The following is a 27,360-nucleotide window of genomic DNA, read 5'->3' as shown; positions in this document are numbered from 1 at the left end:
AATCCAGAAGGACTTTGTAATTCAAACATTGTCCCCATTAATGAGAAAAATGTCAGTATACAAAAGCTCTTTTTTCTTTTTTCTCCTTCTTCTGAAATCCTTCAAACAGCTGATAACTGCCTTTTATAGATTGAAGAGTCAGAGAGACTTTGGAGTCTATTACTTTACTAAAACCCCAGGGGTCAACTTATCACCTGAAAACCATTTTACATGGACAATTTGACTTTCATGTGGAGTGTCAGAACATACCCTGGATGGAAACCTAAAATAAATTATATGGAATGCTGCCTGCTTTGTGCTGAAATTTATCGCTCCCACACTACTATAACTTTGCAAATTGTATCCCTTAAGCTCCAATGCCAAGATATTATTAACTGCTTGAACTGAAAGAGCAGTTCTGACTGGCTGCTATCATGTCTATGGACAGAGACTAATTTCTATTGAAGCACATGCTTATCTGAAGCTGTTTTCCACCATTCCAAGCTGCCAACTTTATTTTCCTCCACAATACACTGCCCATTTTATTACTGTCATTCTCTGTGGGCACTGTCACTTTGGCAAATCTGTTCCAGAAGTTAAAAATGAGTCCAAGCTTCTGCTAATATGGTTGCCTGAGACAATCACACCCAAGAGAGTGGGAGGGAGGGATATCCACTTGTACCTCTTATCTTCGTAATACAGGTTATTTTCTGCACTAAGCAAGCCTCCAGTCTGAAATGCATCTCTGCGATGTACCACGAGATAAGCAGATCTATTTCATAGCCCACACTTTCTTAATCACTTCTACTGCCATATGCTTGAAATAGAACTATTTGATAATGTGTTGGTGCTTTGGTGAATGCTCTTTTTACATCTATTAGTATAATTTTTAGAAACCACCCAACTGACCTCGCAGCCTAAAATCTTTAGAATTGAGAAGACACTGAAAATGTTAATGATCCAGCTGCTGGGTGACTATTATTTGAGTAGAAATTCCAATCTAGACAGAGAAACCTCCTCTAGGCATAACATGTATGTTATGCATGTATGTTATTCCTTCACCCAGTAACCTAACAAGTCTGGATTACAACAGCTAAAATATTACACAACGAGAAAAAAAAAACACAACACAACCCAACAGAGTCCTAGTACTGAACTCTACTGCCCCATTTCCATTCAGATAACTTAATAGCCTTTATAAACTGAAACTGCTAAAAAGGAAGTTCTGACCTGCACATCCAAGCTTCTAGACAGCACTACCTTCACATTTTCTTAACAGTATCTAGTGTCTCCAAGGGGCGTTCAGACTAATGACAATTCACCGTGGCCAATCATTCACTCTCAGTAGACAGCTATTGCTTCTGGCAACGGCATTCAGCTCAGTAAGGCCTTTGCCAAGCAGAGATTGAAAACAAAGGTTTTGCAGGTCTCTTCCAAACCTTTACTGCCTGGCTGTCCAACATCTTTCTTTTATGTTATGTATCTAAGTAGAAGCAAGAACCTATTAGTAAATGAACAGTACATTGCAAAGTCACAATCACAGCCTTTCAGGGAGGGAAGTGGCTAGTTGACTGGAACCCTGTGTTTATGTGCTCTCACACTGACTTCCCAAGGGTATCCTCAAGGGTCTGGGAGAGCTCTGCCAGCTTGCCTGTTGTGTGCTGGTGCCTAAGCTCTGTATTCAGTACTGGTTCTGAAGCCATGCTGGATAGTGCAACATCCAAGCTTAGCAATTAGATGACTACTACAGTTTATTATTAAAATCCTCTAGAGTTACACTTCTACTGAAATATTGTATTTTAGAGAATCTGTGAGCTGAAACAACTGGGATAAAATGGTATAATATAGCCTTAGCTTTGAAACAGTTACTTTCTGTTTTGGCCAAGCATCTCAATTGGTCAGTGGTGGTCTACATCAGGCAAAAGTTTTAGAAGTATGAACTTATCTTTAATAGAAAAGATAACCTGAGGAAAGTATTTGGGACAGTAAAAGTAATACCCATGTATCTGCTTTAATTATATCGTACCCTGTAGTAAAGTGACTAGAGCCAGTTAGCAGGACTGTCTTACCCAAACAACAGGAATTCCTTCCCTCACAAATTCACAGTACTGAAGATAAAGAAAAGTGCAAAGTGTGGAGTTGTCCGCTTGTATTGATAAATATTCTGAACAGTTTTAAGTGCTTAAACTGTTGAGATAAATGGCTTTGGAATCTGTTTCCACAAACAATAGCTTAATTAGCTCAAAAGCAGAAATTCACAATTTCATAGTGGACACAACTGATAGAGCCTGAATCGAGCTGGAAGTGTGATCAGGTATCAACATGCAGCAGCTAAAAACAAGTTACACAAGCTGACCTTAATATGTGTGACTATCAGCTTTTCACTGTAGAAAGATATATTTTTCAATATCCTTTTCTGGGCAGAAATCATGTCATTTATATGCAAATCAGACTATATTCTGCAGCTGTTTCTCTTGTGCTGAAGCCATGGGAATTATTTGCACTTAATAAAGCCTCATAAATAGGTTTTGTCTCTAAATGGGTGGGGGAGCAGCAAATATATCACAGCCATTTACAGTTACAAGCATCTTCTTATTTTGAAAGTTATATGCATCCTTTAATAGGAAGTTTCACAGCTGCAAAAGAAACATTGTTTAATTTATATAAACAAAATACCCTTACAGTCTTCAAAGCAAAATGTTTTGCATTTTTCCCTATGCTCAACTATCTAAAATGCAGAAATTGTCATGTAGCATCAAGCAAAAGGACAATCTAGATCATCATTACATGCTAGTTCCATTTATTATAACTTAAATAGAGGAAGAAATTCCTTGCTATTGGGTCTGGGCACTTTTATTACATTTGAAGGAAATATAGCTTCTTTATACAAAGTATGTCCACCCCATATAATCTGCTGCATTTCTGCAGTGTGACATTTTCACACACCGCCAGTCAGATGTGCCCCTCAAGTCCTGGCACATGCAAACAATCCATCTAAAAACCACAGGATGACAGACTCAGGAACACTCAAACCACATCCCACAAGACTAGAATGAAAGAAGGATGGAAGTGTGGAAGTGTACTGTTTAACATGGTAGGTAGCATACTAAAGTGAATTGGGAAACAATTTCCCCCAGCTGGTATAAACTTTTGGGTTGGAACCTGTTGTTAAGAACAGGACGTGGAGTGCAGGCCTGCATGTTAAGAGCAGCACAGCTTTTCCAGTCACTTCACAACCATAGGAGAGAGCAACAGTGATCAGCACCACTGAAAGGCAGGAGACAAAAGGGCCCCAAAGGCTCTATGACTTACGAGGATGCAGTCCTTACCCGAGCCCACCCCATCTGAAATACCTGTCAAGAGAACATTGAGACTAAGAGTTACAACACGGGGGGAAAAAAGCGATGGTTTGGACAGGTACAGTTTCTCTCATTCAGGTTTCAGGAATGAATACAGAAACGTCGTTCAGCCAGCGTGGCCCTTATGTCAGGCAAACAGTGGCAGCAAATAAACCACTGCCCGTTTTCTATCTGACTTTTTTCAGTCAAGCTGATCATCAGTGCAAACTATCAGCACACAGTGTGCGCCTCAGCTTATTCTCATCTAAGCCTTCAATAAATTCCATGTGTTGGTAATCCTCTGAAAGAAGTTAATTTTATCTTGACTAGCACCTCCTTTTCCTTTTCAAGCAAAGAAGGTAGGAAAGACCCCTAAAACCCAACAGGCATCCATGGGTCTCTTTTCATGGATATAATTTGAAAGTTCTTTTGGTAAAACAATTCACATGATACTGCTCTCCTACATAAAAAGCAGAAGGAGTGACATAAAAAGGTAAGGCAAAATACTTCTTTTAGAAGGGATACCAGTTATTCTGTCCTAATGATGCCTTAGAGATGTATTATTTGTGCTTTACAAAATGACAGATTTTAACTCTTTTTCAGGTGTATATTGGTTCCATACAGTGACTTCTGTTCACTCCTTATCCTCAGGCTCACTGCCTTTAAGAGCACCAACTTTTATACCTCACATAACTATTCTGTGAAGGTACATCAAAGTAAAACCACATCCAAATAACAAGAGTCTGACTTGTAACCACTATCATTATTTTAGTAATTATGGTAATGTTTAACCCATTAAAGTCTTCAAATACATGAATAAGGTCTACATAGTTAAAATGATCACAAGACATGCTGCATACAATTATACTGATGTCACGTTTACAGTATTCCATATGCTGTGAACGTACCTTAAACACAAATGCATCTGGCAACATGTTTAAACACTATACTTATTTTCCTGCTAACAATAAGATCATGGGGTTTGAAGGGATACTGCATTTTCTTCAGGCACAGATATGGTTGACCTCAGTTTATATTTTGAAACCAATTTATGTGATAGGACAAGGAATTATATAAGGAAGTTGAAGTTAAATTAAAAGCAGGTATAAGCATGTATTTTATTACAGAGAATCAGACAAGTAAGATAGCAAAATCTGACTTCTTGTCACATTGAATTTTCTTTCACTACTCCATTATGGGAAACAGTATTTTTATAATGTAAATTTTATAGAATCATCCCCAGACTAAAGTCTGTGGCATTCTGCTGTATCCCCAAAGAATTACTTACACAATCCCACTGATTGAAAATCAAGCCACTCATTTAATGTTACAACTCTATGCAGAATTAAAAACAAGGATCCTTTCAGACTTTAACAATGTTTTTATGTATTTTAGTTTGTATTTTATCTATTGGTAGTAGCTTAGTGATATTGTCCGATGTTATCCTGTTGAATTTAATCAGTATGTTTTATCACCTGGGCAGCAACTAAAAGGAAGCCGCACACAGCAACATTAGTGGAGCACAGCCATCTTCTGCTGTACAGAAATAAGACTACTCAACTTAGGAAAGTTGAATCCTTATGTGGATAAAAGAACTTGGGCATCTCATGTGCACAAGAAAGGCAATACTCAAGTGAGCCTGGCTGTGAAATTACAGCACACCAGCTGCTCCAAGCTAACTGTATGTGGTCACTTTCATCATAGCTAATTTGGTGAGTTCCACCTGAACTGGGAGCAATTTAGCCCACTTACAATGTGAATGATCTTCTGACAGTGTCTGCCTCTTTCTAATGACTACATAGGGAGCCCAGGTGAACTAGGTTATCACCTAATGTGATTCAGTTAAATTACTAAAATTACAGCTCTTTGTAGCTACGTCTGTACTTAACTTTTGGCGCATAAGATGGGATTTTGGTCCCTGGCCATTCATATAAAGCATCTGTGGAGAAACACCACTGTTCCTGCTTGGAAGCCATCTGATTGCCATGGAAGTCAGATGATGGAGGTAAACTGTATTCTTAACCCTTACCATGACATGGAACTGGGAAGTGACTAGGATGTACATGAGTAGGACTCAGTAGTAGCATCGTAATTCTGAGCTACTTAGTTTGGAAATTGAATTAAAAAAAAAAATTAAGATTGTACTAGATTTTTCTAATTTTGTAGTCAGTTTGCTTTTTCTGCCTGTATTTGTTTTGAAGTATCGTCATTGTGTATCTGCAAGTAATTGTTGCCATAGAGACCTACTATGATTATCACTTTTGATCTTTGAATTACTCTGATTTGAAACTGGAACAATAACAAATGCTGCCATATGAACAGTCATTCCTTTTCCTGAGATAAAGAACGCTTCAGCATTTAAGTACTTCCAGACTGGTTTTCTGAAAGTGAATTAAAGAGTCATAGAGCTAATATGAATAATAAGAGAAACAACAGTGCCCAATAAAGCCCTTATCTCTAGAAAAATGTTTTTGCACCAGAGGTTCAGTGTTCCTGTAAAGACATAGCAGTATTGAAAGATTTATAGTCTGAAATCTCTGAAATGCTGTCAGCAGCGATAGCAGAAGTTTGTAATTTTCCAAGGATAATACAGGATGTGGTTGTCTTGTGAAAAACAGAGACAGGAAACAACCTGATAAACCATCTGCAAAGCGCTTTGAATAGTCTCAAAAGTACTGAAATGCTTCTGTTATCATGTGTTCTGACTATGGGTCAAATTGAAAATGAAAGCCTTTTAAATCTTGAAGTACCCCAATAATAACTTCTGAACTCCTGCACTGGTGAAAAATAAGAGGAAAATAAAATACCTGCCTGCAAGGGTCATTTTATTTGGAGTAGTAGTCTAGATATAAACTTATTCCTATAAAGTAAATAAAGCCAAGTGGTTATATTTAGACTATACCAAAAAAAAAAAAGAAGCAAAAAATGGCAATAATATCAATTACTTTTTGACATTACATAAACTACAAAAATACCTCACAGAAAAATGGAAATACACCTTCAGTGTAGTAATGGGGCAAAAAAACCCCTCAGAAGGATGCTTCCTTAGTACAGAGAAATAAATGAAGTTTACCTTACTCATTTTTATGAAGACCTAAGCACAATCAAATTCCACTAGTTTCTGCCTCACAGCTCAAGAACCTTTAGAAGGAGCTTCATGCAGAGCAGCAGGAAAAGGTGCAGCACCTGCCATCAGAAGCTCTCCCAGTCTGCAGGTGAGGCCTCAGCAACCAGCAGGTGAGTAAGGTTTTGGAAAGTTGCAATTTGTATAACAACAATATGATATAAATGATGTATAATCTCAAGATTACATTAATTGTTTCCTTCCTCTCCTCTTTCCCATGTTTGAAGCTCAGCCTTGTGTTGCTGTGTAAAAGCTTTTGGCCAACATGAAGAAACTAGTTGTTTGTTGCAACTAGTTGTTGCAATTAGTTGTTGCAAGCTAAAAGGCCAGGGAAAGGCAGGATACAAAGGCAGTTAAAGAATGCCATGTAAATATGAACTATACATTGAAAAAAAAACAACCCACGTATTTCAAGTAGCAGGGAGAGAATCAGGTATTTAAACATTAGCATCCAGTACATTTTAGACGCCCTAGAGGATCTGGAACATCTTTGGCACAGTAGATGGAGCTGAGGGAAGATTCTCTGGGTCACCTAAAATTATATTTGGCACTTTGCATTCTTAAATCTCACTCTGACACAGAACTGGGAGGTGACTAGGAAGTATATGACTAGGACTGCAGGGCTAAATGTAGTAGAATAATAATTCTGAGTTACCGTAGTTTGGAAGTTTAATGTAAAAAACAATTGAGACAAAAAAATCTGACATACTACAAACTTCCAGATGCAATGAAATATTTGAAGTACAGCAAAGTGAGTTAAAACTTTGGTCTGTTGGAATTTGTGCAGTCAAAACCATACCAAGTGGTGGGTACTGATGCTGCTCATGCTAGGCCATGCTTTCATATGGAGAGAGTAAGTAAAAAGTGTAAGGAAACATCAGAGTCAAGTAAAATGTTATTAGCTGAGAAAAATACAACCACGTAGTGCAGCAAAATAGTGTTGCATTTGGTTTCAAGAACAGACAGCTAAAGTTCCAGGCATGACTTTCTAACATTTTAATTCCATATATTTTGAATAATTAACAGTGAAAATTAGCAGTTGCTTGGACTTTAGGCAATATCATGTATTTTTTCTAACTATTGAAATTGCAAGGTCTACTGTTCAAAAAATAGTTACAATAAGATAACCAAATCCAATGCTTGGTTGCCTAAAACTGCACTAAGATGCATAAATGTCCATTTTATGACCTTTGGTGTAAAAGTGCACAGGCAAACACAAATTCTGAGTATTGTCTGTAGACATTTTAGAATGTCAAAAGCCTAGAGTAGCTTACCATTCTGTTCCTTTTATTTGTAAATCTAATTATTTTTACAGAAACACTGCTATAAACAAAATCAGCATTAGAAAAACTGAAAGATAACACCAAAAGGCATTAAGAAATTTCTGAGGAAAGAGCCTTTCATTCATTTAAAGTGTACTTGTAAGCAGGGCATGTCATATACAGCTCACTTCCCCTTATGTGTTTTTCAGTTTATAACAGCACCCTCAGTTTGAAACCTATTCTCCTGTGACACATTCCAGTATTTTCTTAAAAACAGCAAAGCCAACAAACAAGTATTTAAGTACATTTCAGAACAAGATAATATACCTAGAATTCCATAAATTTTACATCAATTGTGTTACCATCTACTTTGTGCAGCCATCTAGCTATTGGTAAATAGGCATACAACAGAGATAATTCACTTAACTGGATTTGAAGGATTCCCTCTGTAAAGATGACTGTAACTTCTTTCCCCAACTCTTACAATGTATTTTGGTTTATATGTTTTACAAAATGCCATCAAATATACCAAGAAAGGGCTTGACATCATTGATTTCATCATCAAGAAGGTATCTAATGAAGATGAAGCAAACAAAAACATTTAGTACATCAAAACCTATGTAATCAGGAACACTATACAAAGAATAGCCAAGAAATATCAAGACAAGCAAAATAACTTTAAAGTATTTCCTTTCTAAAAAAATAAGTTAATTGCCTCTATTACTATGAAAATTCATCTTTATACAATTAAGGTTATATATTAACACATTGCCTAAAAGTCTGTGTTCCATGAGGAACTAAGCATTGGAATGCTGAGGCAACAGAAGAACACAACTTTTTATTACCTGGGATCTGCTTCCTTTTCCTGTTCTGTGAAAATAAAGAAATCCTCTTTCCTAGTGAATTTAGAAGAGTCTGGGATCTTTTTTGAGATGGAAGAACATTGTGCAGTTTTCAGCTCTTGTGAAAGATTTGAACAGTTTTTCTCTTGAAAACTGAACTGCAGTGTAAATGGTGAAAAGGGTATCTGGTTAAAATAACAATCCAAAAGAGAAAATACTAGACTGCTGTAGTATGTAGTACAGATATTTATACTGATATTCTTGTATTTGACAAGGTCCATGCGCATTATAAATCTAATTATATATTAAATAACTTGCAGAATCACAATCAAATTGAGTTTTGAAGTCATGCTATATGAAGTAAATTCAGGTCCTAGTTTTTTGTATCATGAATATCACACTGAACACACCATGCATGCATATCTGGACAACACAAAGGTTCAGAAAATCATTATGTCCAAGCTGACTCAGAAGTCAGCTGTGGTAAATATATTTTATACACCTAGGAAATTCTAGGAAATTCTCTTATAAAAAGTATTTTTGCTCACCATATTTGTATTTCCATGCTGTGCAGATAAATTCACTTTTGATGGGCTATCAACCACAGAAACCGTGGAGTTCTGAACACTTGTCTCATCTTGTAATGTGCACGAACTGAAAATACCAATTGAATAATGTAAGTATTTTTACAGAAGTGCAAAATTATTTACTTTTCAGTTCAGAATTTTCTATTTATTTCCCTTCACACTTAAACAGGAAAAAAAAGAAAAAAATCATTCAACAATTCTTGCCTTTTAAAAGCTGAAATTTCACTCAGTTTTATGAGTGAACATCCTTCTCTACATTTAATTATAAAGCTACAATATTTTTAACTAAATAAAATGGTAATAAATAATATAATGCTTACTGTTTTGAAATGTCATTTGTGGCTTTGCTTCTTATATACTGGTCAATTGGTTCACACTCATCTGGAATTTAAAGACAGATATTTCCATGTTCCATGTAAGAATGAAAGTTTAATATCTTAAATATCTTAAATATCTTAATATGATAAATAATAGGTTGAAAATTATACAAATGTCTTAACACTTAAAATATTTCTTCTGTAGGTTTTGAGCTAATGAAAAGATAGCAGAGATAAGCAGTCAAATAAAATAACAACTATGCAGTTGCAGGCCATCCAAAAGATATTTCATTATTACTTTCTCAACTCTCCCTTATGTATTACATTTATCTCAATATAGGTGACATTGAAGGGTGGTAAAGTCAATGAACCAAAAAAATTCAGGTAGTTGTCTTCACTGTGTACTGTTATAAATTATTGTCAAATAATAGCCTGTAAAATAATTTCTACATAGGAAACAAAGAATTTTGTAAACCATACCTATATCTCTACTGTCAAAATTGCTAGCATATACTAATTTCTCATCATCAATATCATCCCAAACATCATCCTGCATTTCAAAGTCCACATCGAAAGAATCTGAAAAACAAGATCTGCTTTTATCTGCATCCATCAAGTTACACATTAATGATTTAAACTTTTTTTTTATGCCATTGTCTCAGCTTTTCTCACACTCAAACACTGAATGTTCCCAAGGAAAAGCTGTAATATATTTGTAATGGATAAGTACAACAAAACCTGTCTGGTTTATGACCACTTGCTCAACCTATTGAAAGGAGGATTGTACTATATGCAACTTTTCTCAGCATTGTTTTGAGAAAAGTCACCCTCAGTGTAGATTCTAGGAAAACCACTGCTATATCATTCTTTGCCTTTGTCAGAAGCATTGCTTGATTCCAAACTTAGTACTTTTAATTCAGTCCATCCTTCTCCCCAGTTTTCAACACACTGAATGCTCTCTGCCTCCACACAGATCTAATGCCTAAGAACAACCATGACAAACACATTTTCAAGCATTGTTGTTAAAATTCTTAAATAAAATGTGAGTTAATGTTTTAAAATACTTTTTTTTTCTGTTGCAAAAATGACTTTCCTGTCTCCTTTAACTCTTTCCCTTTTGTTTGTTGTGTTATTTCTTTTCATCACCAGTGCCATTCTCTCTGCTATTTTTTTCATCTTTCTTTTGCCAAACTACCCTCCAGCATCAGACAGTGCTGGAAACTTCATTCTGTTGCCATGGCCCTAATATGCCTAAAAAATCCTGATCCAGGTCTCCCTTTCAACAGAGGGGGAGCAGGACAGGCTCAAATCAGAAATCCTGTTCCAGAGACATTGGCAACACCATGAAGGGACTGCTGTTGTCATTTTGGATGTGCAGTCAGCACAGCGCATTACTGCAGTTACACAGACTTTAAATCATGTGTTTAGGTTACTACAGTTTCACTGTATATTCTTAATTACATTTCTCACTTTTTTTTTTTGTTTGAAATGGAAAGAGAGTGTATTACAGATGCAGTTAATCCTTTAAAAATTATATAAACTGATGCCTTTATTAGAACTATTTTTGGTGCATTTCTGTAAAATCCAGCCAGCCTAATCAGTCTGGCCAAGGCTGGCTTTTCTGCTGCTTATTCAACAGAGATGGTTTTTAGTCAGCAGTATCTTCTACATCCCCTTGATCCTGTATGATTTGCCTCAAGATGTTCTTGAGCACAGACTATAGCTATACTGGAATATCCATCAGTCATCCCATGACTTTACTCTTTTAACACAATCATATGATACATGAACAACCTGCTCTCTCCTCCCAGCAAACCATGATACACCTATGCAACAGTCTTCCATCTTAAGACTAGATAACTATAGCAGGTAAATTATTATTGCAGGAAAATATGAAGCATTAAAGAAATAGGATTACAATCCCATCATCAAAATATTAAGCAAAAATGAAATTACAGAACCATAGAATGGCATCCCTTTCACATCCCCTCCAGAGTGTTGACGGTACCACACAGCTTGGTGTTGTCGTAAAACGTGCTGAGGGTGCGCTCAATCCCGTTGTCCTTGTTGACAAGGATGTTAAAATTACACAGTATAGCAGCCAGCACTCAAAGCAGTACAGACCAAAAAGTTTCCATTCATTTCAGCATAGTGTTTCTTATATGTCTGAGTATGACTTAAACATTGGAATTTAATAGCCAAATTAATCAAAGCTTCATTCACATAGATCTGCTGTCACCAAATACAAAGGCAAAAGGCACACAGTGAGAACATCATAGTTATATACTGATAATGAAGACATATCATTTAACACCATGTGTAAGAAGATTTGTGGCCTTTCCAGTGGAGACGAAATAGAAATTTTTTTTCCAGATAAGGATGTTTTACTAATTATGAACTCAGTTACTGAATGGTCACATTTTGTCAACTACCAAACAAAAGCTCATTCTTTACTAACTTCTTCCAGCAGAAAGGGAAAAGAAGAAAATATATACATATAGTGGTAAAATACTTCTTGTATTACAAGTAGCTTCAGTAGAAATATATTACAGTCATACCTTTCAGGAAATATTATATATTTAGAACTTCATATATTTGATCGAGTCATTACTGTTTTATTTAAAGGTACATTTAGACACTTAGATACACATTAGAAATTCTTAGCAATACCAGAAAGAAACCCAATTAAGACCACTATATCTCCCCTATACATTCAGTGTTTTATAATGTTATACTGGTTGTCATAGTAATTTCAGCAAGTTTGAATTTACAAATACATTCAAATCAAAACAGTAAAAAATTGTAATTTCAAACATCAGCAATAACTTACTACTTTTCCCATAGTTCCAGGACTGCAGTTGTTTCTGAGATCCCCCTAAGCTATTAATATTATCTGTCTGGTCCACTGAAGGTAATGAAGATAACTGTCCATTGCTAGACCTATTAAAATAAAAGGAAGAAATCACTCACATGCCAGTAAAACAGTAGCAAAAAATTGCAAAATATTTTTAGTCAGAGAACAGGTTTTAGTTGTTACAACTTAATATTATCTAAAATAAGGCAGTTTTCTTTTGTTACTTATATTAATCAGTACCTCAGCAATGCCGGCAATGAAAATTTAGGTGTAAAAACAAATTGCTTGAGATCCACAGTTTGAGTTTGATTTAACATCTGCATCTAAAGAAAGCAGATTATTGTAACTGATGAGACGTAAAGATATTGAAAACCATTGTTTTTTAACAGCTTTAATGACATCATTAATACTGTATGAAGTTAACATAATTTTTAAAGATCATATGTAAAATCTGATGTTTGCTTATCTAACATAATCAGTTAAAAAGGTTTGAATTACTTGTGTCTAGTGGAGTTATCCAAGTACCAATGCAAAGTCAGACTGGTTATCACTAACTCTCAACTGTATTAGCTACAGGCTAAATCATTCTCTATTGCAAACAAACAAGCAAACAAAACTGAGGAGGAAATAAAACACTCCAATATCTCAAATGCCATTCTTGTTGCAGAAAGAACTAGTTTAGTACTTTCAAAGGGAAAAAGTGTAACCCATGAAACCCTTCAGAGGTTAAAAACTAACATGGTGGGGTTTTTTTTATAATAGGTGTATTTACCTATCAATGCAAAAAGATCTCATTGTAGCATTACTCTGATAAATACCACTATTTATTTTCATTCAGGTCATATTTGGCCCAAACCAAGTCAGAGTACTGTACCTTTCAGAGATGCCTCTGTACCTCACCCACCACAATATATCAAATGCAGTACAAGTAAAACCAAAGAGTACATGTACAGAAGTGGATCATTTAAAGTATTCCAAACAGCAGCAGAACCTCTCAAAGATTCCTGGACATTTGGTACCTTTGTATTTCTTTGCTTTTTGCATTCCACACAGAAAAGACAAACTTGAGTGTTCATATTTAGTTATAAAATTCTGTCTGCAAACAATACATACAAAATACATAACAGATTAAAAGAAATCTATTCAATGGCTGACTGTATTCAAATGAACCTTTAACCGTTTTACTGGGGGTACACATGAAATTGAGTTCCTGCTCCTTAAATCAGCTAGGTACAAAGAAAACTTTGCATCTCCATTCATCTCAGACTTTGGAGGTACTCCAATTTTACCTGAGAAGAAAAGGAATTAAAATACTGTTCAGATTAATTTAGAAGTGATAAATCCTAATTCTTCCCAGATCAATGGGAACTTTGCCACTAAGCTTAGTATGTTCTAATAAAAGATCTTAAAAGATATAACACACCAATATTTATATAAAAGAGTAACAGGCTTTACATTGCTCTTTAATCCAATGCTGCATGTTCTGAAAGGTATTATTAATTATGTAGTTCCTATAAAAGTGTAAAAGACCAAACTTGTTATTCGTGCTTTTATGACTGCATGATAACAGCAGCTGAGGCCTGACTCTCTTGACACACTGCTTCTGTTAATGTAGCTATTGCTATAAATTAAGCTATTTTAAATTATATTTGTCTAAAATTAACAGAAATAGTAGATTTAAGGAAACTCACAGCAGTCATGTCCACACATGTCTTTGTTTTTACAGCGGTGGTTGCATTCTCTGTTTCCGTATTTCTTGTAAGTAATCTCTTGTTTAGATCTGCCTCCTAGATACATATAGAAATGCTCATTTTTTATTTCATATGTATTGTTGAGAGAGTACTTCAGGCAGTAAAAGACAGGCTAGAAGTAATCTGGGTCACTAGAATTTTGTTGCCTTCAACAAAACTTTGGGCTGCTCAAATAATATTAATATTAATCAGTGGTACTGACAGAGGCAGTACACATTCCCACATTCAAATGATAATATTAAATACCAAATACTTAATTCTTCTTATTTTCCAATTCGTGAAAGACTTGCACTGCAGCACTTGACAAGTGAAAGCAGTGCCACTGTATTTCTGTTACACTTCTGAAAGAAACAGTATGGGTAAAGATGATCTCTACTGAAAGCAAACCTCAATTTTCTGTTGACTTTGGTATTAGCCAAATGTTATGATCTGACTGTTTACCTGTATCTACTTTTGCTGCTGACAGACTCTGAGGTGAGCCATAACGTGTATCAAGTGAAGACTTGGCCTGCAGGTTTTGATTTGTAACCACCTTATTTCCCACTGGTTTTGGTGTTAAGTAAAAGGCTGTATATGCTTGCTGTATATCAAGGCCAACTTTAGAGAAAAAAGAAAAAGACAAAAATATTTAAAATCGCTATAAACTATTTCTAAACTACTGATTACTTTCAGTTTTCTAAAGAGTATAAATGCTATTAAAGGATCATGGAGATTTATTAAGGTAATGTACCATTAAAAGCACACTATTATATGAATGGATTCTTTCTGATCACGACTAAAAAAACCCAAACATTTTCAGAATTAAAGACATGATTACTAGACAAGTAACAAAATTAGTCCCTTTAACAGATTTTTTTTCTGAATTGTTTTAAAACAACATTTATCTATGGCTTTACACTGCCAATATAATGGTGATTGACACTGATGGGACCTGTGTTTAAATCAGCACACATTAAAGCACAAAATTTTCCACTGTAGAACTGTCTTGCTATTAAAGTGAAGACGAATCCATATTTAATACTTCTTCTATCACAATGCAAAACCTAACCGTTCACAAAGACAGCTCCTCCCAGCATAAATAACTTATCAAAATGATAGGTTATCCCAACTGAAAGTTAATTCAACTTCAAGGCAAAGGGCAAAAGAGAATCCTAATCTGTATCAGAGTAAAATATCTCCCAGTAACAGTTTTGATGTTTCCCAGTTCATTAATACACAAATAAATGAAACAGATATGTAACTAGGACTGTTAGGTAATACTCATGTAATATAATTTTGTTTCCAGATCAGTTCATTTTATTGTAATTTTTGGCTTGATATAAAGTGTTTTAATCATTTATTCAAAATGTTATGCAGCTGTTTTTAAATTAAAAGCATATCAACCAACCTACCGTAATCCGAACTAATTAAATTTATACTAATTTCTTCTGATTTAAGAGCTCTTTTCACTTCAATTTTCTTTGTCCAATTGCCAGTTTTCAGCAGCACAGAATCCCTGTAATGTATCAGTGAAGTTTTGTTAGGCATGGACAGTGAAAACACGATTGTATACTATGACATCTGTAACCAAGTGAAAGAGCCTTTCTTTGGTCTTAGTTCTTGGATTTTGCTTGCTAAGTGGCCTAAAAATAACCTTCCAATAATATACAATCCATGGTCATAAAAAAGCCAGGATCCTGCAAGTAAGTTTCAGTTCTGCCAAAAGTGCCAGACCTCAGCGTGAACTCATGTGAAGGTCACACAGTTGGAAAAGGTTTCGTTTCTCCTTTCCCATTTGCTCCAAGCATACCTTAAGCCAGCTGGAGAATTTAATTCCATCTCTGAGTGAAACAACTTTGACAATATGATATAATTAAAGAAATACAGCTATGAAGAGGAAGTAACAACTTGAGAAGTTGTTTTTTAAATAGGCTTGTATTTATGGTTTATATTGATATGGAAATTATTATGACTTCCATAATATGACATCAGTCTTGTACAGATACTTACACATACTCTGTACTGACAAATACACTGGCATGTTTTGGAGGTTTTTGAATCTTGTGCAGCATTTTAAATGACAACAGTGACTAAAAAATGCTGTAGGATAAAGAGTGATTTTGTACCATTTATCATCAATACAAAGTATGGGAAAACTCATGAATCACAGTAAGGATTAAAAGCCAATAGCCTTAAAAGATGTAAGGCAAACCCCCCTGATAATACATACATAATTTTCTGATTAAAAATGACTTGGTTGTCAGCATCTCCTATAACCAGTGTAACATAGTGGAAATCTGTCGCTGTTCTCTTCGTTTGTAGCTGCTCATAGTTTGTTAATCTGATGGTTACTAAGATTTCAGCCAATGTATCACTGTATTTTGGAAGCTAGGAAAAAATGATATAGAAGAAGACATAACTGCTAAAATATGCAAAGTATGTGCTCTACTGTAGATTTTTAACTGTTGATGCAAACACAATCTCAACTCAAGCAATTTCAGTTTATGGCACAATGTTCATTTGTTGTTCTGAGACATTGTTATACAGTACTAACTTGCCCATAGCTGAATATTCTAAATTTGATTAAGTATTGAGAGTAAAAGACAGTCTACGTTAAGCCCTTAAAAAAATTCTCCTCTGTTCAATGCAAACAGAAAGATACAAGAAGAAAACCTAGGCGTGTTTTGACATCACAACATTCCTCTAAAAGATACCTTTAACTGCTAAATCTTCCTTCTGAGAATAACTTTAGAGATACTCATGTGGTATTATGTCAAATGACAAACTAAAATAGAACTGATTGTTGCAACAATAAGATTTCACACATAATATTGAGTTTTTAACTTCAAGGGTATCTTCATGAGACACTTTAAGGCTATGTTTCAAATTTTGCATTTCAGATAGGTAGCATGGCTGTGTGATCTGTTTAAAGGCAAAATGAGTATCAGAACCTCAAAGCTCTTGGCTGCACATAGAACTACACCCTTCCTTTGAAAGGGTACCGGCGGATTTAGTGTAACCATTTAGTGTTTCTCTGTATTCCTAAATGTGACACTGAAAATAAACATCAGTTAATGCTTCTTCAGTAACTTTTATATAGATGCTTTTTCTGTCTCTAGGATTTATCATTAAGACAGAAGAGAACTCTCAGGCTTACGTATAATGCTAGAATGTGGAATATACTGGTTCGCATCTGGAACATAAAATGCTATTAATGAGAGGCCAATGTATTACATGGAATGTCTATTCCAAGGCTCTCCTTCAATATTTAAGAATTTGATTATACATGCTAAGGTGGACAGAGGCCTTAATATTGTGTTATCTTCTATCAGCAGAGGCTCAAAACTTCTTTAAGTCAGTATTTGCTCTTTCATTTAATAATATCATGCTCTTTCATTTAATAATATCAGCATAAACTAAATAGAAAAGCATTTACCTGTTCAATGTCAAGTTCATATTTTGGAAGGTGCAAAACAGATTCTTTTATCTGGTTTCCAAAAGGAGGATGTCTGTTTAAAATCTGCAAAGATTTAATTTCATTTCTGATACATTCAGCTGATCAGAGATGCCAGGAGAAATGTAAATGCAAGGAATCAAAGTCACCAGAGTAGTTATACTATCAACAAAAGCCCTTATCACTCCTGGTTCTTTCCTGTCAGCAGTGCCCAGAGTAGCAACAGAACCAAAAGAAAATTCCAGTATTTTTCTTGTTGCTACCACTGCTCATCAGGTAACAGCCAGTGAACTAGCCAATAACCTCAAAACCTGACTACTCAGGTTTTATATGAGGTGACTCTTTTATGTTGCCCTAGTTTTTATCAAAACAAAACAAATGACAGGAAAACTGCAGAAGGAGGCAGAAAAGAGAACTCAGATTCCTAAAGCCAAAACAGAAAAACCCAAGTAAGATCGATTTCCTTTAGAAATCTGTTTTATCTTCCAGAACACTGGAAAAAGAATTTCCTCAGAAAAGAAGCCAAAAGCTAAAGAACTTGTCCTGGGGTCTAACTTCCGTAAAATAAAAAATGCTTTATAGATGATTGAGAACTTTGTTTTATGACTATCTTTAACTAAAACTAGAAATAATGGAAATTCAGGATTCTCAACATACATGAAGAGAAACTTTAAATATATATTCTCTTTCTAACACTTGTAAAAGGGAAATGCATATTGTCTTTTGTTTCAAACCATATAATGATGAAATTCTACAGATTTAAGCAACTGTTTTCCAAACCTAGCCAAATCAGTGAAATCTTCCACATTTAATTTGCTAGAATAAAAGATCATACATATTTTCAAGGAAAAGCAGCAGTAGCCATGTAAGTTTCTAATTCACCAGTATAAGCAAATTCAAGGCCAGGCTGGATATGGTTCTGGCAACCTTATCTAGTTGAAGATGTCCCTGCTCACTGCAGGGGGATTGGACTAGATGAGCTTTGAAGGTCCCTTCCAACCCAAACTATTCCCTGAGTCTATTATTCTAAACCACTCAATTTTGCTAAGAATCATACAGTAGATATATATTAACCATACCGCTTTTACTGGTAACAGTATTAATACTCATTATTTTCCTTATACTTATTTTCATACAAAATAATCAATTACCAATTCAAGTTCCCTTGCATTTGTTTCTTCTATTTTTTTAAATGATGTCAGCCCAGCATTCACCATAGCGTTTGCAAGTGATACACCTGGGAAAAATGGAAGTTTTATTCTGTTAAATGACAATCACTAACCTCAAATTGTTCTCAACAGCTTCATTATAGCAGGTAAAACCAAAGCAGAAATCACTTAATAGTATGTTTGTCCCAGCATTTTGCCCAGTAAATCACCAAACTTTTTCCCAGTTGATTGCTTTTAGTATCATTTCTCTTATCCATTAGTAAAAATAAATGCAATATAAATCAAACACGAAAACATTGACTGTTTCAACACTGACAACTTTAAGATACGTTTTCTAGAGTAAACCAGATTTTAGATCACTTTCTGCAAGAGCCAGGAAACATGTTTTACATAGATATGATGGAAAAAAAACACATCACACAACATTGTCTCAGAATATTTTTCCCTACAGAAGGAATTATTTACCTATGTTAAAGTCATAAGGATCTCAATGTTTTTGAGCAAGCTAATAATAAAATACACTAAAAATAAGTACTTCTTATAATCTTTTAGGAGTCTTTGCAGATATAGCAAAAATTTTTCCTCTGGCATATCTGCCACAAAAGCAAACTGGCAGAGAATTCCATACAATCTTGTTCCTGTTTCCATTATTCCCAGTTCTTTCAAACTTCCAGTGAGATTTAAAGTCATCACAGCATAGAAGAAGGCATTTCCCTAACCTGACACTACAGCTTTCTACAATAACTACAATAATTTTAGATAAAAGAATAAGTATTTGGATTCTTCACATGTAATTCTGTAGGAACAGTAAAAGAGATCTGAAAGTTAATTGGGAAACCTCTCAAAAGACTTTTAAGTTGCTTCTTGGAAGACATGACTGCAATCTTACAAGAAAAGACTCATTTCAACTCAAGAATGTAACAATTCGAGAAACAGAAGACCTTTTGTCCTCTTATATATATTTGAATACGTTTTGGTTCTGACTGAGGGAAAGCATCTCCTACCACCTCCCCTCTCCTTTGCCAAAGCTCTGAAAACAGTCCAAAGAGTCTCAGCTACTGCAGCTACTTCAGTTAAAGCTGTTGCCTTGTTTCTTTATAAATACTTGAATACTAGTTCTTTTGGCATAATTCCTAAAATGGCAGAAGGGTTTTGCCAGTGAAGAGAATAAGAAACACAGTAAGACTTTCTTTTTGTCCTTTATTTCTGAACAAGGAAAAAAAAAAACAGAGGCAGCAATCAAACTCAATAAGTAGTAAAGGTGATAAAATCCTATATGACAAGTGATTGTTAACCCATCTGTCAGAATAAGCAAACGGAAATCAAGCATAGCAAACAAGAGGGAGTATCATTACTGGACAAAACTAACAGCAGTTAAGAATTCAGCTGAACCCTCAACCTCAGTAAGGCCAAATCTCAGTTAGTCACTCTTATAAAAGAAATACAGGTTACCAAGGCCTTTTTAAGATTAAAAACCCCATACTGAGATAAGACTTTAGAAATCAAGAATTTCTGAATATGCTACATGTTCTCAATAAATTTCTGTGTGCTCAAGCAGTTAACTTCATAACAACATAGAATAGACTTAGCAGCCATAGCACAAGAGAAGTCAAGAATCAGACATACTAATGTAGGCATCAATTCAATATTTGATTCAGGAGAAGAGAGTGAACTTTCAGCAGATGGTTCACAAGAAGCCTGTGAGCAGAACAAATGGAACTCTGAAAGTCAGCAGTTCTTTGTAATATATGCTGGAGAGCAATGATAGCAAAAAAAGAAAAACAGGACAGATGAGTATATATAGCACTTCATTATTAAGAAAAAGAAACTGTCTTTATTCTATTCAATATAGTGTACAGGAAAGGATTTGACTACACTGTAAGTGCCATGTTTGTTCCACTGATCCTAACTCCCAGAAATGCTGAACATGAGGCAGACCCTCCAGATGACCATGTGCATATCAGCACAGATCCAGAAGTGGTGGAAATGGGTTCCTACCATGCTGTACCGTACTGCACACAAGCTATCAAACCCTGTCCCTTCCTTTGAATCCACATGAATGAAGCTATATAGCTTCTGCACTTGGGCTGGCAAGGCTGTAATGTACTGTGCAATGTGGATCTTCTGGTTTAGCTATTCTCTAATTTGCAAATCTCTGTACTGTGCTCTTCTGTACAGAACATATGTGTCTTCACAGAAGAAATACAGAGAACACTGCAGTGAATTCTAAAAGCAAGAAATTACAAGATTGGACGTAAATCAGTAAGTTATACTATTACCTCAAACAAGTATAACTACATTTTTGTAATACAGAGCACTCCAAAATTTCCAAACTTCTTCATAAATAATTATGACAAGTTTCTACTTCGAGACAGACGTTCATCTATTAACTGAATAGACTGATAGGAAGAAACTTGTGATCCTCATCTGTGTAAGCACCTCATCCACAGTAAACTATTTCTATTTCATGATTCCTATCCAGGTCAAAATAAATTAAAAGGCTTTCAGGCATACGTGTTACAGGACCTATAGTGAAAGCTGTTTGGAAAGAAAGGCATAATTTAGAGATACGCAATCACACAAATGTGGACTATGCCCAAGATACTGAGATGAACATTAAGAAAGAAGAACAACTCTGAAGTACTTTGAAAGCCTGGAAGATTACTGAATGCATTACTTTTTAGGACAGACTATTCCAACAACTGTGGTACTCAATTGTGGAAAGTAAGTAGTAAGGAGACTCATTTAATTATGTATGCAGACAACTCAAAAATTAGCAGGCTAATTCTGAGTCTTGATTTTCTATTGGATTCACCCTTATGAGACTACTACCTACCAATTTTTTCCAGTTGTTTAGACACATGAAGTGAATTTTCCCAAAGTCTGCATCTGAAACACTTTGCTAAAATCAAAGAGTTTAATAAAGCAGAAAAGTTGTCCTTACATGATGCCAGAAAGTCAGTTAACCCTGTAAAAATAAGATTGACTTGTATAAATCAACTAAAATGTAGATTATTATATGTACCAAAAAAGATTTAAATTTCACCATACATCTAGTGACTCTTAAGCCATTTCTAAATATTCTGCCGGTATCTTGTGTCAAAGTAAAGTCTTGAATAGGAATGCATCCGAGCTGAGCCTGTATAAGACTGTAAAAAAAAACAAACAACCAACCAGACTGTTTTGGTATATAAGCCATACTGTAAGCAAAGTATAACAACATAAAACTTTCTACTGAAAACAATTCAGAATAGAAACAATGAAATGCAAATGATGCAGATTTCAGCATCTAAAATGACAGTTTTTCAATGGAAAGTAACAAAACAATTATCATATTTACCAGTTTATTTTCATTTCTCTTGTTTTTATCTTCCCCTCCATTGGAAACCTATGAATGAAAATAGACAGATTTTCTGCTCTTTATTTTATTTATTACTAAAAAGAGACTTTCCTTTTCAATGTACTTATTTTTTATACCTGATAGTTATTTTGTCCTTGTCTTTATTCAATGTGTTCAGTATTTTCTTTTCATTAGTTCTTAACTTGACATCCAGAAATTCTGTGCAGTTGGATATCATTGTAATCTGTAACAATTTAACTTTTTTACTCATTCTTTTTCTTTGTCATTTTTTTACCACTTCTTCCAATTACCTTCTTTTAAAAAATAAAAAGCTTTTAAAAAAAACATTATTGTGTCAACCCTATACCATGGAAAGAAGTTCAGTTGATTCTTTCTAATACTGACCAACTTCATCTTCCTATAAAGGCTATTAAATGGGAAGACTTCTTTGGTTTTATATTACTATCCCAATTGAAGTTATCCAGAATCAACCACACAGCTAACACGTCATGACATATAAAGCAACTATAAGTAATTTTTGCCCTCTTACGTATTTCAGTTTACTTTCTTCATACTTTCATAACAAAACAGTCTCCTGAGGAGAAAAGGCATTCCATTTTTTCATGACCAATCTGTTCTGCTATAGTATTTGCATGAAAACAACACGCCTTTTGTGACTTAACAGTGGCAATAACAACCTCTTATTTGAGAGAGGAAAATTATTTAAACCAGAAAGACAGCAACATTCCTTTAAAAGCAAAATGTGCTCTCCATGCTGCTTGTTTTGGCACTAAAACATAACTACTAAGCCACAATACAGTACAGTGACACATAAAGAGAACAGCTTCAGCAACTTTAATCTTCACAAGCAAGGTGAGGGTAGAAAGAATTTGAAAGCAAAAGATCTCAAAGAGTAGAAAGCCTCAAAAATACTCCAAAAGGAATTTATTTAGATGTAGTCTCTGAAACTTTACATAGACAAAGCGTGAGCTGTTTAAATTAAAACTTCTGCTTAAAAATCAATCGATAATATGTAAATTTTCTTAGAAAAGTTAAATTACCAATTCATTTAAAGTCTCTGTTCCCTTAATAGTGAAAAACTGTTTCACTGTATCAAATGCAATATAATACCACGCCATTAATCTTCCAGTCTCTGTAAAAGAAGAACATACCTTAAAAGATAAACATGCCAAATGTTTTTCATGCATTTTTAAAATCAAAGTGATTTTCTTATAGGAGGAGTCTATGACATTTACCACCACTGACTCAGTATATTATTGCCCCCAGCTGCCTGATGGACATTACTGACCCCATCACAGAGTGGCAGAAAGAAACATGTGCCAGGTACAGTTTTCTCCAATGAAGATGAATTCACACTAATATACCAGAATGCGAACTGTGGTTGCTGAGAAGCCAACCACCTCTAGCAGAGGACTGTAGAGAAGAGCAGGTATTGATAAACCCATCCTTCATTGCACTGTGTCACATTCAACTATTCTGTGATAATTTTCTGTAATTTTCTCCTAATCTGCAGCAAATTTACCAGCAACAAGAGATCTGTTCCTGGATAAACATTAAGAGAATGAACTTCTATGATTTGATAAGGAAACCTGTTAGTATATTCTAGTCAAACAATCTCTCAGATTCTACTCTCTCCTACATTTCTGTACTTCTATTAATGGGTCCTATTAAGTTGTGACCTGTTGTAGTTCACTACAATCTCAACAGCACTGCTGAAAATCAGTTTATTTTAAAAAGGTGTTACCTGTTGGTTTGAATTTATTTTCTTCATCCATTCTGATCAAATCAAAAGATGATAAATCATTTAAGTTCTTCAAACATAGTTCTATCAACAAATTGAAAATATATGTGGGTTTAGTATATGCAGAAAAACTATGTACAAACCAGAAACATTATCAAATTGCACTGAATGCATACCCAACTAATTCTATAGAACTCAGGTAAAGGTTTTGGAATATGAAACTGCTTCTGCTGAAGTTGGTGGTTAACCTCTGCCTGGAGAAAGCTCGCTGAAAGATACTGCTACAGGACAGCACAACTCCTTTTCAGGCAAAAAGTATATTCAAACAATGTTCAAAATTTAAAAGTATGTTGGGAAAGTGCTCAAAGTGAAAGCAGCCAGAAATCATTCACATTGCAGTGAAATGTATGAGAACATAACTACATACATTAATACAAAATACTTCATGTATGCAAGGAAAGGGAGTTACAACAAGAACTGTAAAAAGAGGTTTTTAAGATCAGAGTACTTCAAAGAAATACGATCCACACCTACAAAGCATTTATAAGTGAAGCCTTCTACTCTATCACTATATGTAGAGGTGATTTCAAACCATGCCTTCTCACATAAAAGCTTATTTAGGAAGTAACATGCTTCATTAAGCACCAAAAATAGAAGTGTTCTGATCAAAAAGACAGGAAAAGGTAGAAAACAACTGAATGAAGATAGGAACTAGGTAACTTTTCTTACTGAGAAGTAAGAAGTGGTAAATGCTCCATCCCTGGCAGTGCTAAAGGTGAGGTGACAGAGCCTTGGGCAACATGGTCTAGGGTAAGGCGTCCCTGCCCATGTCAGGGGGTTGGAACTAGATGATCTTAAGGTCCTTTCCAACCAAACCCATTCAATGATCCTATAATTCTAATTTTAAACTGGTTCTGAACAAGGTGAAGATGTTTGTATTTTATATCCTTTGTTATCAAGGCTATATTTATGATGAAGGGAAGATGCAAAAAAGCTCTTTCAGAAACTGGCAAGTATAGTAACAGAAATTAGTGAAAGCAAATGAGAACCATCAAAGGAAAAGCAGCCAAAATTTAACTGTTATGCTCCACACACAGTTCTGAGTATATGTATGGAGATGAGATAAGTAAAGGTGTTTTTTTCTCTACACAAGAAAAACCCTTCCACCAGTCAAAATGTACTGATGTTTTGAAAGTATTATAATAAAATCAGTAACAAACATAGTGAATTACATTTGTTCTGTGAATGAACCTATTAAAATTAATGTAAATATAATATACATGAATGACCCTGCCCTAAAATGTAACATTTTACCCAAAAAAACTTTAAAGTCACTTACCTTGTAATTTTGCTTCAATTCCAATTTTATCCAATCCAGATGAAAAACCTTCATGAAAAGACAATATGCTTTTTAACCTAATGATATACTCCTCCTTGATATCCTTACTCATCAAACTGATTTACTGATTTTGAGGAGCCAGAAGAATACCTCAAATTGGTAGATTTTATTTATTATACTGGGAACAAGTTGAAAGCCTTACATAGCATAAGTACCTAAGTATCAGCAAGTGACTGTTAAAGCAAATGTACAGAGGTAAAAGCTGCAGATATTCCCCTATGTAAAATATTAGAGTCCTAAAAGTTGCAGAAATGTCAGAACTTCACATGTAGTTTTCCTATTTTAGAATACAGGAAGCCACCTAAATCATAACATCCCTTTAAGCACTAGATGTACTGTGTGCCAGTCCCATCTATAAATCCTTACAAAAAGTTGTCTCCAGCAAGTGCCCAATGACCTGAATGCAACATAACCAGGACACTTCATAATCAGGTGTAGAGCAAGTGACCAGGAACAAAGACATGGTCAGGGCTGGGGACTAAGGGGCTGTTCTGGGCAAGACAAACTGAGGACATCAGTTAATCTTTAATTTCAGAAAAACTATTAAAAATTAGATTTTTTTTTTTTGTTGTTTTTTTTTTTAGCAGCACATTATCTAATCAGCGCTGAAAAGTACATTGTGGCTCAATATTGCATTAATACATAGTAAAGTGTATTAATTTCAAAAGAAGCAGATCATTGAGAAGCTGTAAATGCCTTTTTCATAGTTTTTTAATGATATACCATACTGAAACTCCTATTACTTCTATTAAAGCAGCTGAAACTGTTCCCAAAAAGTCACAAGCCATATTACACATCCTGTTTTGAAGCCCTTATGAAATAATAGTGCATAAAGAACTGAAAGAAACAACACGGATCTAACACATACTAGTGTCATAACTTAGACAAATTAAAAAAACAACCAACAAACCATAATGAGTTGGATTTTTTAAGGCTCTGATGTACAAGAATGTTGATCGTATCCACTGCAAAGCTACAGTGACATCCGTGACAGTACGCAGCACTATTTCTGCATTCAAGTGCTCAACAAGATGTCTGTGCAAGCTAGTGAAACAAAAAAGTAAATGGTAAGTACGTTTACAAATTAGTAGTACAAAAAGTGCCCAAAAGAAAACAAAACCCTCCCCAGCTCACAACAATTTTCTGGGTTCGTTTTATTTTTTGTTTTCCTGTCAACTGTCACCTTAAGCAGCAAAATCAACAGAACACTGTAAAGAATATGTAAATAATCAACAATGTAATCTGGTTATTATGGCTTAATGTCCATCAAGCAAAAATAAAAACCCTGTCAACTGTAAAGTTCCACATTCTTTAGAAAATAAAGCTTTGAAAGTTCAAATACATTTAAAAGTCACAGCACAGTGTTGGTATTTTGAATATATTTGAAAATTTAAACCTTAGCAAAATTTCATGTTTAACCCTTCAAAGTCTTAACTTTCCTACATGTTTCTCTTGATACTCTGTTCATGTCAAGTGAATTCTGTAGCCTGGTATTATCCAGACTCTATAATCTAAAAATTCAGAGACACGATCTTGGTTCAGTTCTTGCTTTTTGTCTTTGCAACATGTACTATTTCAGTTTCTTCAGTTTTCCAGCAGAAATCAACAACATTTTTATTTAGTTTAAGATGTTCAAAAGATGTTTTTAGGTAATAAAACAGAGGCTGTTAATTTCTGTATAGCTTGATTTGATTACATTTCTTAAATTACTTTCTACACATTCTGTAGAAACTATGAGACATTGCTACCATCTATATAGTCTTGTAAAAAATGTTTACTTACCTGCTCTCTATTATATCGGCACCATTTAACATCTGCATATACTTTTCCCTTGTGCTCCAACGAGTCATAATAACTGCTGTAGCTGTAGTGTCAAACTGAAAAATAAGACAACAAAACCTGCTCTTTAGCTCTTAGCAAAGAAATTTCAGTTGAATATGCATCACATATGTGTTGAAAACCTTAAAACTGGTTTCTTAAAATCCTTGTTGAAATGGCTGTTGAATGACAAGGTCTCTCTAATTTAAAGGTGAGTTACAACTCCTGTGGGTAGCAAGCAGGACTCTGGATTCCAGCCCTTGCTGGCTGGCAGACTCCAGCCCTTATGTGCTAATGTACATAACAGAAACATGTTGAGAAACACCACAAATGTGAACTATTAATGACCTTCTTACAAGGTCCACAGCTAAGAAAGGATTCCTGA

At 34.9% G+C, this 27,360-nt stretch overlaps 1 protein-coding gene across 12 annotated transcripts in view; it reads right to left on the bottom strand.

Annotated features, from left to right (window-relative positions):
• HFM1 (helicase for meiosis 1) overlaps window positions 1–27,360 on the bottom strand; it is a 109,663-nt gene that overhangs the window by 65,303 nt on the left and 17,000 nt on the right. For 8 of the 12 annotated variants that reach the window (XR_009745565.1, XM_061465534.1, XM_061465528.1 and 5 more), the window contains 22 exons: window positions 26,940–27,034; window positions 26,068–26,201; window positions 25,098–25,145; window positions 23,762–23,842; window positions 23,058–23,149; window positions 22,134–22,240; window positions 21,997–22,044; window positions 21,708–21,805; window positions 21,493–21,624; window positions 18,639–18,724; window positions 17,470–17,553; window positions 16,264–16,421; window positions 15,446–15,549; window positions 14,496–14,651; window positions 13,995–14,090; window positions 13,474–13,592; window positions 12,544–12,626; window positions 12,280–12,389; window positions 9,930–10,028; window positions 9,453–9,513; window positions 9,094–9,199; window positions 8,549–8,703 (listed from right to left, as the gene is read on the bottom strand). Coding sequence is in view for 10 of the 12 variants with exons in the window: in XM_061465534.1 (XP_061321518.1) it covers window positions 8,549–8,703; window positions 9,094–9,199; window positions 9,453–9,513; window positions 9,930–10,028; window positions 12,280–12,389; window positions 12,544–12,626; window positions 13,474–13,592; window positions 13,995–14,090; window positions 14,496–14,651; window positions 15,446–15,549; window positions 16,264–16,421; window positions 17,470–17,553; window positions 18,639–18,724; window positions 21,493–21,624; window positions 21,708–21,805; window positions 21,997–22,044; window positions 22,134–22,240; window positions 23,058–23,149; window positions 23,762–23,842; window positions 25,098–25,145; window positions 26,068–26,201; window positions 26,940–27,034 (2,252 nt within the window). In the remaining 2 variants the exon portion in view is untranslated. Of the gene's footprint in view, window positions 1–7,707; window positions 8,277–8,548; window positions 8,704–9,093; window positions 9,200–9,452; window positions 9,514–9,929; window positions 10,029–10,068; window positions 11,682–12,279; window positions 12,390–12,543; window positions 12,627–13,473; window positions 13,593–13,994; window positions 14,091–14,495; window positions 14,652–15,445; window positions 15,550–16,263; window positions 16,422–17,469; window positions 17,554–18,638; window positions 18,725–21,492; window positions 21,625–21,707; window positions 21,806–21,996; window positions 22,045–22,133; window positions 22,241–23,057; window positions 23,150–23,761; window positions 23,843–25,097; window positions 25,146–26,067; window positions 26,202–26,939; window positions 27,035–27,360 lie in introns of those variants that run through there. The other 4 variants (XM_061465532.1, XM_061465530.1, XR_009745566.1 and 1 more) reach the window with 4 other exon arrangements.

The sequence above is a fragment of the Pezoporus flaviventris genome, unplaced genomic scaffold, assembly GCF_033815535.1.
Source record: "Pezoporus flaviventris isolate CSIRO_AGI_PZ_B2104156 unplaced genomic scaffold, CSIRO_AGI_Pfla_v1 ptg000040l, whole genome shotgun sequence".
Taxonomy (NCBI): Eukaryota; Metazoa; Chordata; class Aves; order Psittaciformes; family Psittacidae; genus Pezoporus; species Pezoporus flaviventris.
Note: the sequence above shows the minus strand (reverse complement) of the source record. Positions and strands in the feature narration are given on the sequence as shown.